Source organism: Lepidochelys olivacea, assembly GCF_965140295.1.
Source record: "Lepidochelys olivacea isolate rLepOli2 genome assembly, chromosome: 2".
Classification (NCBI taxonomy): domain Eukaryota; kingdom Metazoa; phylum Chordata; order Testudines; family Cheloniidae; genus Lepidochelys; species Lepidochelys olivacea.
The window spans coordinates 120,638,129-120,651,279 of NC_140412.1; the positions used below are offsets into that span (position 1 = coordinate 120,638,129).

Here is a 13,151-nt window from a genome sequence, read left to right on the forward strand (position 1 = left end):
CTCCCAGGCTTGCGGCGCCAAACAGCTGATTGGCGCTGCAAGCCTGGGAGGCGGGAGAAGCAGAGCGGGGCAGCATGCTCAGGGGAGGAGGAGGAGCAAAGGTGAGCTGGGGCGGGAAGCGGTTCCCCTGCGAGCCGTGCCCCCCTGCCTCGTTACTTGCTGCAGGCAGCGCTCCCCGCGCCCCCCTGCCCCAGCACACCTCCACTTCACCGCCTCCCCGGAGTGTGCTTTTGGCCGCCCCCAACCACTTGGCAACCTAGTTCACCTAGTGGTTGCACCGGCCCTGGTTTCCATCCTGTAGCAGTGCATGGGATTCTTCCGTCCTAAGTGCAGGACTCTGCACGTGTCCTTCTTGAACCTCATCAGATTTCTTTTGGCCCAATCCTCCAATTTGTCTAGGTCACTCTGGACCCTATCCCTACCCTCCAGCACATCTGCCTCTCCCCCCAGCTTAAGTGTCATCCGCGAACTTGCTGAGGGTGCAATCCATCCCATCATCCAGATCATTAATGAAGATGTTGAACCAAACTGGCCCCAGGACCGACCCCTGGGGCACTCCGCTTGATACCAGCTGCCTACTAGACATTGAGCTGTTGAACACATTACCCGCTGAGCCCTACAATCTAGCCAGCTTTCTATCCACCTTATAGTCCATTCATCCAATCCATACCTTTTTAACTTGCTGGCAAGCATACTGGGGGAGACTGTATTAAAAGCTTTGCTAAAGTCAAGATGTATCATATCCACCGCTTTCCCCATATTCACAGAGCTAGTTATCTCATCACAGAAGGCAATCAGGTGGTCAGGCATGACTTGCCCTTCGTGAATCCATGTTGACTGTTCCTGATCACCTTCCTCTCCCCAAGTGCTTCAAAATGGATTCCTTGAGGACCTTCTCCACGATTTTTCCAGGGACTGAGGTGAGGCTGACCTGTCTGTAGTTCCCCGGATTCTCCTCCTTCCCTTTTTTAAAGATGGACACTATATTTTCCTTTTTCCAATCATCTGGGACCTCCTCCAATTGCCACAAGTTTTCAAAGATAATGGCCAAAGGCGCTGCAATCACATCAGCCAACTCCCTCAGCACCCTCGGATGCATTAGATCTGGACCCATGGACTTGTGCATGTTCATCTTTTCTAAACAGTCCGTAACCTGTTCTTTCACCACTGAGGGCTGCTCACCTCCAACCCATACTGTGCTGCCCAATGCAGCAGTCTGGGAGCTGACCTTGTCTGTGGGGACCGAGGCAAAAAAAGCATTGGAGTACTTCAGCTTTTTCCACATCCTCTATCACTAGGTTGCCTCCCCATTCAGTAAGGGTCCCACACTTTCCCTGACCACCTTCTTGTTGCTAACATACCTGTAGAAACTCTTCTTGTTACCCTTCACATCCCTTGCTAGCTGCAACTCCAGTTGTCCTTTTGCCTTCCTGATTACACCCCTGCATGCTCGAGAAGTATTTTTATTCTCCTCCGTACTCATCTGTCCAAGGTTCTACTTCTTGTAAGCTTCCTTTTTGTGTTTTAAGCTCACTGAAGATTTTGCTGTTAAGTCAACGTGGTCACCTGCCATATTGGCTATTCTTTCTGCACATTGTGATGGTTTATTCCTGCGCCCTCCATAAGGCTTCTTTAAAATACAGCCAGCTCTCCTGGACTCCGTTCCCCCTCATATTAGCCTCCCAGGGGATCCTGCCCATCAGTTCCCTGAGGGACTCAAAGTCTGCTTTTCTGAAGTCCAGGGTCTGTATTCTGCTGTTCTCCTTTCTACATTTTGTCAGAATCCTGAACTCAACCATCTCATGGTCACTGCTGCCCAGGTTGCCACCCACTTCTACTTCCCCAACCAATTCGTCCCTGTTTGTAAACAGCAGGTCAAGAGGAGCATGGTCTCTAGTTGGTTCCTCCAGCACTTGCACCAGCATGTTGTCCCCAACGCTCTCTAAAAACTTCCTGGATTGTCTGTGCACCACTGTATTGCTCTCCCAGCAGATGTCAGGGTGATTGAAGTCCCCCATGAGACCCGGGGCCTGTGATGTGGAAACTTCTGTTAGTTGTCTGAAGAAAGCCTTGTCTACCTCATCCTCCTGGTCTGGTGGTCTATAGCAGACACCCACCATGACATCATCCTTGTTGCTCTTGCCTCTAAACTTAACCCAAAGATTCTCAACAGGCTTTTCTCCAGTTTCATTCTGGAGCTCTGAGCAATCATACCGCTCTCTTACATACAGTGCAACTCCTCCACCTTTTCTCCCCTGCATGTTCTTCCTGAAAAGTTTATACCCATCCATGATAGTGCTCCAGTCATGTGAGTTACCACACCAAGTCTCTGTTATTCCAAACACATCATAGTTCCTTGACTGTGCCAGGACTTCCAATACTTCTTGCTTGTTTCCCAGGCTTCTTGTGTTCGTGTATAGGCACCTAAGATAACTAGCCGATTGTCCTACTTTCTCAGTATGAATCAGAAGGGATGATCCATTGAGTAATTAAATTTTAAATTACCTGTTTGTCATCTAAACCACAAACATACATGTAATTGGGAATCAGACAATGCTATTGCTAGTTAAGTCGATAAGCACTTTAGTTTAAGGTAACAAAATGGTCAAGAAACCTATTATGTATTTGGAAGCCATAAATACATCACAACAAACAGAGAGAGGACTAGCTACTGATCAAACACTGCCCGCGTGTTTCATATATTCAGGCCTCTAACCCCCTCCTGAAGTCCCTTCCTTACCAGATCATCCATCATAAGAAAGAAGCTTTTGGTCCTGATTTTCAAAAGGTGCTGCCCACCTGCAGATCACATTAACTTCACTGCAATCTGTGAATGCAAAGCACTTTTGAAAATCAGGCCATTTATTTCTTATATTCCAGAGAATGGTATAAGTAAGTTTTCACTGTTCACATACACTGTTTTGTTTCCTTTACATTTCCCTCTGTCCAAAGTGGCACAACTCCTCCCTATTAAAGCATGCAAACTGTCCCGCCACAAACACCAAACACCCAGGATGTCATCCCTGATTTGATCTCAATGTACAGACTATTATTAATTCCAATAGATAACTCAAAACATTCATTTAGCTGCCAGAAATGGCATGTTCGAAGCAGTCTAAAGATTATGGAGTTTTCCAGCTGAACAGTATTCTTTTGTACATTTTAGTCAAAATGTAATTACCTACTTTTGAAAAAGTGCATTCTTGCCATTACATTCTAATGCAGGGGTGGCCAACCTGAGCCTGAGAAGAAGCCGGAATTTACCAGTGTACATTGCCAAAGAGCCACAGTAATAAATCAGCAGCCTCACATCAGCTCCCTGATCCGCTCCCAGCACCTCCCACCCACCAGCAGCCCCACCGATCAGCACCTCCTGATCAGCTGTTTCGTGGCATGCAAGAGGCTGGAGGGTGGCAAGGGGGAGGAGCAAGGGCACAGCAGGCTCAGGGAGTGGGCGGGAAGGGATGGAGTAGGGGCAGGGCCTGTGGCAGAGAAGTGAGCACCCCCCAGCACATTGGAGAGTTGGCACCAGAAGCTCCAGCTTCAGAATTAACTTCTAAAGAGCCACATGTGCAACATGTTGGCCATCCCTGTTCTAATGTGTTTAAAATTTAAGTCTCCTTGTCATCTAAAATGTAAACACAGAGTGCTGATGACCCAGCCTAAACACACACACACAAAGTTCAGGTTGACAAGTACTTCACTGGGTAAGTAAGTAGTAATAAAGCTGAAATATTGACAGATTTAGACTATTGATTAGCCCGATGAATAAGATAGAACTGCTATAAGGTTTTTTTTTTTTTTTTAAACCAGATTTCAACTTCAGGTTCAGAATGGATATCTAAAGCACAAGCATTATGTTGAGAATTTGTCTTCCATTTGGTAGGGTGAAGCCATCTCATACACTTCCAATGCAATTTGCACAGAAGTTAAAGTATGACAAAGAGTAGCTGATGCTGACTCCAATGAAATACAATGGAATAGATATTTTTAACTGCGCTTTAGACTAATCTCTGCAAGACAACCTGAGCTTTGGGTGAATGCTGGCTAAATATTTACTGTATAGATACTTGCATTTCAAAGCTAATTTGTGAAGGGAGACAGCTATTTGGATATTCTAGAATGATTTACTTGGAGACTAAAGGAAGGAACATTGACTTTCTAAGTAGTAAATAAATCCAACTAACTAGAGCTTCAAACAACCCCAAGATGTGTTTATAGTATATCTAAACAAAATATGAGTAGTTTTGCAATGCATAATAAAAAAATTAAACATGCTGTTCACACTAGTCCACTAAGAAGTCTGTTATTTTGTAACAAATTATTTGTGCTTCTACTTTACAATGTCAATGTTCAGCAGTAAACTCTCATATCCACGCACAACATATTTAATCATGTAACCATGATTAGCTTCTTAGAAGAATGTGGAACTTGGAATGCAGAGTATGGAACCCAGTATTAACGATTAGATAAACGATACACAAGGTAAGTATAACAAATTTGATAGGATTCTTTACCAAGAAAGGAAAAACATTTTAGCCTCAAGTGAAAATCCAAGCAAACTGATGGATTAGCCAGGGTTCCATGGTGTGGATGGAGAACACTGAGAATAAAATATATTTAATCATAGACAGCAACTGCTGAGCATTCATTTCCCCCCTCCCCCAGTTCATATGTTTCTCTTTTCATTCCTTCTGCAACTGCATTAGATTAAAAATCTGTTAGGACAATCAATTCTAGAGTGCCCTATGTAAAGATCTAAACTCCATTAGATTAAACTGGTAGCAATGTCACCACAGTAGAAGCCAGTCTTTTCTAGGCTATTGTATTCAATTTCAAAGCTCAGTGTCAATTAGAAAACTCTGTCCTTTGAATCTGCATAATAATAGAAGGCTTTTGAATTAATTGTTAAATGAACAGTAAATCTGTAAATAAATCCTGTCAATTTAATAAGGTTTACTTCATACTGAAAGACTAGCTGTAATTTACATCATAAAGAAGGTTGATCATGCCATCAATGTAATTAAAATGAGTATGTTAATATGTAGTTACTTTTTTGTGTGCAATTTTACTTAATTAGATTTAAAAAACCCTCTACAGTTAAAAGACTGTTAAGGTTGCAAAGTCAAGACACAAAATTTCAGGTATGCCAGAATTAAGATTGCCTTAATCCCCCAATCCTCCTCCTTGTACATATACATTATGATACAGTCTTTAATTACATGATCACTTGCTATTTTTAAACACAGTACCCCTGCAGACACAGAATGGATGGTGCTCACTGAATGAGCAGCGATTCAATATTTTGCTTTTTCCTCATTGTTCAATGTGTGCCCCCAGGCCTTATTTTCTGCACGTTATTCAAACCCTGCTCTGAATTATTAATTTCCTCCTGCACACTTCTATGAAGCTAATACTATGAGTATTTGACAAATATTAATGAATTTATTTTCACAACCTTCTTTGAGATAAGGCTGCATTATTCCCATTTTACAGATGGGTAACTGAAGTTAAGAGAGAGAAAGATCAAAAGTGTACATTGGATGTCCAATTTGAGATGCCTAAGGCCTGATTTTTTCAGAATGCTTTGCATCTTATACAACTTTATATACTCAAAGCACCGTTTCCAGTTACTTCAGTTGCAGTTGTGAGTACTTAGCCCCTGGATCTCAAGCAGAGCACCAAGAAAGAAAAAGGAACACATGATTAGTAGCCACTTGCAAAATGTTTGGTTTAAGTGACTTTCCCAGAATCACAAAGGAACTCTGTGGAAGAGGCAGGGCTAGATTCCAGTTCTCCAGGGCAACACTCAGCTGTCTTAACCATGACACTGTCCTTCCTGCTCCTGCAACCTCCTGCCTCGTTCACCATGCACCTTCCAATTTCTGCAACAAATGAGGCAGGAGTTCTACAGACAACAGCCTTCTTCATTACAAAACCCTGATTCATCCCCAGAGCACCATCCATCCTGTACAATGAATAAGGCAGGGACGGGGGGGGGGGGGGGGAGGAGGAGGAGGGAAATAGCACGTGATCATATAATTAAAGGCTGTATCACAATGCATATGCACAAAGTGACTGAATTAATGTTGCACAGGTGACCTTAATTCTGGAATTTCCTAAACTTTTGAGGGCTTAACTTTTGCAACCTTAACATTCTTTTAATCTAGGTGTGTGTAACTTCCCTTGATATTTTATAAAAGAAAACTGAAAAGACAGAAAATCCATCACACACTGACTTCTACAAACCAGTTCTTGGAAACAGCTGAACTTTTTTTGCTTAAACTTTAAAATATATATGTATAAAAAAATCAGACTGAAGCAAGCATGAAAAATGGAAAATTTCAGCCCAAACAATTAAATTTTGGCAAAATATAAGCAACTGAAAACAGGGTTTATAATAATCAATATAATAGAATCATAGGACTGGAAGGGACCTTGAGAAGTCACTAGTCCAGTCCCCTGCACTGATGGGATGACAAAGTATTATCTAGACCTGTGGTTCTCGAAGCCGGTCCGCCGCTTGTTCAGGGAAAGCCCCTGGCGGGCCGGACCGGATTGTTTACCTGCCACATCCACAGGTTAGGCCTATCGCGGCTCCCACCGGCTATGGTTCGCCGCTCCAGGCCAATGGGGGCTGTGGGAAGTGGTGCGTGCAAAGGGACGTGCTGGCCGCCCTTCCCGCAGCCCCCATTGGCCTGGAGTGGTGAACCGTGGCCAGTGGGAGCCGCAATCGGCCGAACCTGCGGACGCAGGAGGTAAACAAACTGGTCCGGCCCGCCAGGGGCTTTCCCTGAACAAGCGGCGGACCGGCTTTGAGAACCACTGATCTGGACCATCCCTGACAGATGTCTATCTAACCTGCTCTTAAAAATTTCCAATGATGGAGATTCCATAACCTCCCTAGGCAATTTATTCCAGTGCTTAACCAACCTGACAGTTGGGAAATTTTTCCTAATGTCCAACTTAAACCGTCCTTGTTGAAATTTAAGCTCGTTGCTTCCTGTCCTATCCTCAGAGGTTAAGGAGAACAACTTTTCTCCCTCCTTCTTGTAACAACCTTTTATGTATTGAAAACTCTTATGTCCCCTCTCAGTCTTTTCCAGATTAAACAAACCCAAATTTTTCAGTCTTTCCTCATAGGTCATATTTTCTAGACCTTTAATCATTTTTGTTGCTCTTCTCTGGACTTCCTCCAATTTGTCCACATCTTTCTTGAAATGTTGCACCCAGAACTGGACACAATACTCCAGCTCAATCAGGGCTAATCAGTGCAGAGTAGAGAGGAAGAATTACTTCTCATGTCTCGCTTACAGCACTCCTGCTAATACATCCCAGAATGATGTTTGCTTTTTTTGCAAGTGTGTTACACTGTTGACTCGTATTTAGCCTACGATCTACTATGACCCCCAGATCCCTTTCCGCAGTACTCCTTCCTAGGTAGTCATTTCCCATTTTGTATGTGTGCAACTGATTGTGCCTTCCTATGTGGAGTACTTTGCATTTGTCCTTATTGAATTTCATCGTCTTTACTTCAGACCATTTCTCCAGTTTGTCCAGATCATTTTGAATTAATGGAAAGTGTCGAGCAACTGTAACTAGATGACACTACGAATTCCTCCCATGATTCTACTGAGACAGACAAATAATTCTGCACTGCTGAAGTTTTTTCCTCCCACACTCCAATGGCATCAACTTTTGTGACAATCTTGGGTAAAACACACAAAATCTACACATTCAGTTCAATGACTCAAATCAAATTTTTAAATCTGCATTAGTAAAAGATTACTTTTAAAAGCAGATATTAATTTCAACCAAATGTGGTATTAAAAAGTACCATGATAGCTTCATAAATACATTTCTCTCATGAATCACTGGATTAATTAACTGGACTTTTTTAATGATTCAGTATAACAGAACTGCACACTAAGATGTGTCTTGCCAGTTCCCAGTCAACTCGGTACTGTAATTTTATTCTGATCACGCAGGTTTTTGTTTTTTTAACCCCGTACCTGGAGATGAACTGGAAAGTATTAAATACTTTGTAAGTAGTAAAAGGGAAGGTCCTTAGACTAGTATTTCTCTATATTGTTTGGCATCGTTGAACTTTTAAAAATACCCACTAGTATTACTGAAAATCTACAGTGTGTAAGTTAGAGGATTTTTGCATTTGAATGGTGGATATGTCAAATACTCATATTGTCCTTTTAAGGGCAGCTTCTCCTTTTTCAGTTCCTATTACCTACGCATTTTTCTCCATCTCTAAGGGGCCATTTTTCCTGATCACCTCCTAATTTTATCTTCAAGGATAAAAAATATGGAACCAAAATTCTCTTAAATTACACTGAAGTCAGAGTAACACTTTCTCATACCAACCACTTTTCCACCAGAAATACAAAATTATCTGCTAGCAAAAAAAGGCATTACAGGAGTGAGTGAAAACCACAGCAACTCAGTAATCCTGCTCTCCCCCGCCCTCAAAAAAAGCACTGAAAAACAATCCCACCAGCAAACTGAGCTCAGTCAGCGAGAAGCAGGGCACCGTGTGTTAAAGAAAGCTAAGAACTGAGCATATATAGCAACCCATCCCATTGTAGGGGTATGGCACGACAAATGTTCTGGGTTTTCTTCCTGTCTCCATCTGCTACTTGGAGGACATACTGTAATGGCAAGTATAATACACTCCTAGTGTGATCGGCCACTATTTTAGTTCACAAATTTAACAAAGCTTAGTTTGCAAGAGTCTAATCCAAGTTATTTGTGCTATAAGATACACCAGTGCAAATGTCCTGAGTACAGCAATGCCACAAATGACAAATAGGGAGTCATGCTGAAAGAGAGAGAACCCTATGATCTCAGAGGTTCCAGAGCTCAGTGAGCAGCTATTGCAACTCCTGATTCATATATGACAACATTGTAATTTCCTGTTACTGTCTATCAAACTTTAAAAACTACTAAAAAGTCCTACTAAAATCTTCAATTTCAATACAAAGTCTGTATAAAATACTTAGCTAGCCAAAAAGTCCAAACAGCGCTGTCATCAATCACTGATTTACTGAAAACAACTAAAAAGTCACTTTTTAAACTGTGCACAGTACCTTGTTACAACTGGTTTCCATTAGATATTGACCAAGATTTTCAAAAGCGACCAATGATTATGAGTGCCTCAGTTTTGGGGGTACCTACCTGGAGACATCTTCATAGAACTTGGGTTTTCACAAAGTGCTGAAGACACACTTTGAAAAGCAGGCCTCATTAAAGTATCTCAAAAGTGGATGCCCCAAAACATGGAGGCACCCAAAACCATTAGTGACTTTTGAAAATCTTGGCCATTATAAATAATTGCATCTAGGTTAGTTATCACCAGAATGATTAAAGAATCAGAAAAGATGCCTTATAGTGATAGACGCAAGGAGCTCAATCTATTTAACTTTACTAAGAAAAGGTTCAGGGGTGACTTGATTACAGTCAATTAATTACCTACATGGGAAATAAATATTTGATAATAAGCACTTCAGACTAGCAAAGAAAAGTAATACATGATCCAATAGCAGGAAGCTGAAGCTAGACAAATTGAGACTGGAAATAAGGGGAACGTATCTAAGAGAGGGTAATTAACCATTGGAACAATTTACCAAAGGTCATGGTAGATGCTCTATGACTAGCAATTTTTAAATCAAGATTGGATTTTTGTTTAAAAGATATGCTATAAGAACTATTTTGGGGGAACTTTGATGGCCTGTGTTATACAGGAAGGAGGTCAGACTAGATGATCACAATGGCCCTTTTTGGCTTTGGAATCTATGAATCCTTCTATGGTTTAATTTTTGTTCTGAACTACTGTTATAATGCTACACTTACACATTTTCTTATAACTTTCACCTTTTCAGAATTGCAGTTAGGGCTGTTAAAAAGTGACCAGATTCTTTACAAAAGAATTCCAAAAAATCCCAATGAATTTCAAAAGAAAAAATGGCAAAGTCGTCTTTCATAATTATTCCTTTATATATTAGCAATGAAGCAAAATAATCACGAAAAACATCAATGATAAAAGATGCTATAATCATTTGAGGGCATCTGAAAAGAGATTCAGGAATTGTAAAGTAAAATATCTGATAAACAACTTTAAATGAAATGTTAAGAAAAACCAGAGGAGAAAACAGTTTGTAATTAAACATCAGATTTTTAAATCTCAATTCATCTGAGCCTCTGTTAGAATAATTATTAAACAGATATTGTACCTGTTGGAATGAGACAATCTTTCCAATCAAAATATCCTGCATAAATGCCAGGTTCTAATGAGCCAACTATAGGATCTGCCTTCAATTCAATGTAAATTTCAAACAGTCTTTGATCCAACTCCTTTAAGGATTCCATACTAATCTAAAATCAAAGCAAAAAGAAAAGTACATTTATCCATTAATTATGAAAGCAAGAATTATCACCATGAATTCATGGCTCGTCTTCTCTTTGATTTTTAGGAAACATGCCATATGCTTACAACCTTATAATTTTAAACAGTATCTCTTTGACTCTAAGAATTTCCATACTGGATCACATCACTGGGCAGACTAGTCCAGTATCAGATGCTTCACAGAAAGATGAAAGAAACTCCATAGTGGAGAATCATGGAATAACCTTCCCATAAGCATAATTTCTTCCTAACTCTGTCATTTAGGTTTTGATCTGGCATCACTGAAGGCAATGGGAATTTTGCCAGTGACTTCAATGGGAGCAGGATCAAGCCTTTAGTGGTTGGCTTATGTCCTGAAACATGAATGTTTAAAATCTTTATCATATTTTTAACCCACCTAATGTAACTGTGGATTTTTTTAATTATTCATTGTATACAGAGTTTAATCCTTTTGAAAAATTCAGATCTGTGACCTCCTAGCAGTTTAGTCAAAGTTCATTTCAAGTACTATTTTAAAGTATCCTTGTATAACAAAACAATAAGCTGCAGCTCTTTTGGCTACTGTATGGAGCAGGGATGTGCTCTTCTTTCCTTTGTGCAAATACAGATAAATACAAGCACTACAATTACTGAAACCTCCAAATAAAGTAACTAAACCGTGAAATGCTCTTACAAAAAGATTAGTCAATGAGATACATGTATGTGTACGTTTCACTTGCTCGCTATATTTAAATTAAAGACTGTACCTCTTTCAATACTGTACAAGTATTTTCTTCTTAATATAACTACACAAGACAGCTACATTTTCTAAAGCAATTCCAGAACATAATGTGAAACCTGAAATGTAGACAATACTAAAAGTAGTAGAAAGCTAACATCCTGATATCACCATGAATGCTACTTAAACAAGTCATGCAGAAAATGACATGGGACCACTTGTTGACAGAGCTTATCAGATTTCAAGGTAAAACTTTTTAAATGTCACTCAGTCACTGTGAGGTTTAGGCACTTCCAGGATGAGAGGTGTTCAGGTGAGAGGAGAAGGCTCAAGACAAACCCAGGAGAACAGAAGTAAAAGGCTGGGGGGGAGGGAAGGGGGGGACGACACCTAGTACTTCACTGCCGTCTTCCCATGCAGACTTATCAGATAGGAATTCCTGTGCAGAAAACCACTCAAAGATTCACTGAATGAAGCAAGGAGGAAATCATTGATGCTTCTGTTGCTCTGCCTTCTCCTTCTACACACCTAATCTGTTCCTGAGCACTCTAAGCACAAATCACTGGGTCTGATGGTGGTGTTGATGGTGAGAGAAGGTCTCTTGAGCTAGATATGGGGAGAGAAACAGGAGTTCTGGAGGGGAATGTGAAATGGGAGAAAGCAGGTATATTGGTGGGGGCATGGAGGCTCCCAGCAGCAGAGGAGTCCAATGGGAGAAATTGGTGCTCAGGAGCAGCATACACTAGTGCTTTCCTGCTTTCTCCACCTAGCAAACCTCCTGAGCTTTGTCAGAAGTGAGTCCAACAGCTGAGAACCACAAAGGATCATAAAAAGGAGCTCAGGAGATCGGCAGGAAGGGAATATTCAGGAGGGCAGTGAGAACTGGGCCTCAGGAAAAGGTCAGGGATGCAATTCCTTACCTCCCCACCACCCACTTCCTGTGAAATTTCTGAAGTTTGCAAAGGGGAGAACCCTCACAGAGACCTACCCCACCTCTTCCTGCTCCTGCCTGTGAGAGTCTTAGGATTGGCAGCCTCCCTCAAGAACCTTTTAATAGAAAAATCTCCCCCACCGTCCCCATGGACAAGTGGACAAGTCTCTTAGTGACAGGTTACATTTTCAGCTTTAGCTCTGTAAGGAAAAGGGATAGTGATACAAGCTAAGGTCTCTATTTTCATGTCCATGAGTCAGCTAGGAACTTTAGAATCTAAAGAACAAAAGTTTGGTCTTGTGCATAAATCTCATACTTTTATATTTCTCTGGATTTCTGTTTGTTTTTTTTTGGGGGGGGGGGGGAGGGGGAGGTGGCTACAAAATGGCATACTTACCTAGCCCCTTTTCCACTTCAGTTCATAATGTACAGAAAAATTCTACCTCAGCAGCAGATCTAACCTACTATGAGACTCACAAGGTGTGTGAAGTAATACCTTTTATTGGACCAACTTCTCTTGGTGAAAGAGAAACTTTAGAGCTCCAAATATCAATATTGAAGGACATTATCTTACCCACCTTGTCTCTCTCATATCCACGGAGTAACATGGATACAACAACACTGCAAACCACTAATTATCAGGTAGATATAGTTTTTTAGTGTGGATCTTAGGGTGGAGGTGTGGGGAGTTGGGATTTATAAGGGAAACTCATTTGTAATTTTAATTATGGAGCAACAGCTCAAATTTATATTCCCACTTTCTCAAGAATTAGTTCATTCTGCCTTTTATTTCACCCTCATCTTCATTCTGCAAGCCTTAACTGACTCCATATATTATTTGTTTGCTTCTATCCTTTCCACTTACAGTACAGTTTTGGTTTGTTTTTAGCCATATGACTGTGTTTGGTTCTTTAGCCATGAATTCTCCATTACAAATGCCCTCCCACTTCTGGAGTCCTCAAGAGTTCTAGTCTGGGTCTATGTGATTTGGAAAGCACCGTATACACTTACAAGACTCCATAAGAAAGAGATGTGTGCATTCATCTTCAATTAAAATTATATATAAATATATATGCAAATTAACGATG

General features: G+C 41.0%; 1 protein-coding gene across 2 annotated transcripts in view; it reads right to left on the reverse strand.

Annotated features, from left to right (window-relative positions):
• EXOC2 (exocyst complex component 2) overlaps positions 1–13,151 on the reverse strand; it is a 185,358-nt gene that overhangs the window by 42,954 nt on the left and 129,253 nt on the right. For both annotated transcript variants that reach the window (XM_084618786.1, XM_084618785.1), the window contains exon 23: positions 10,242–10,383. In XM_084618786.1, the coding sequence (XP_084474912.1) occupies positions 10,242–10,383 (142 nt within the window). The remainder of the gene's footprint in view (positions 1–10,241; positions 10,384–13,151) is intronic.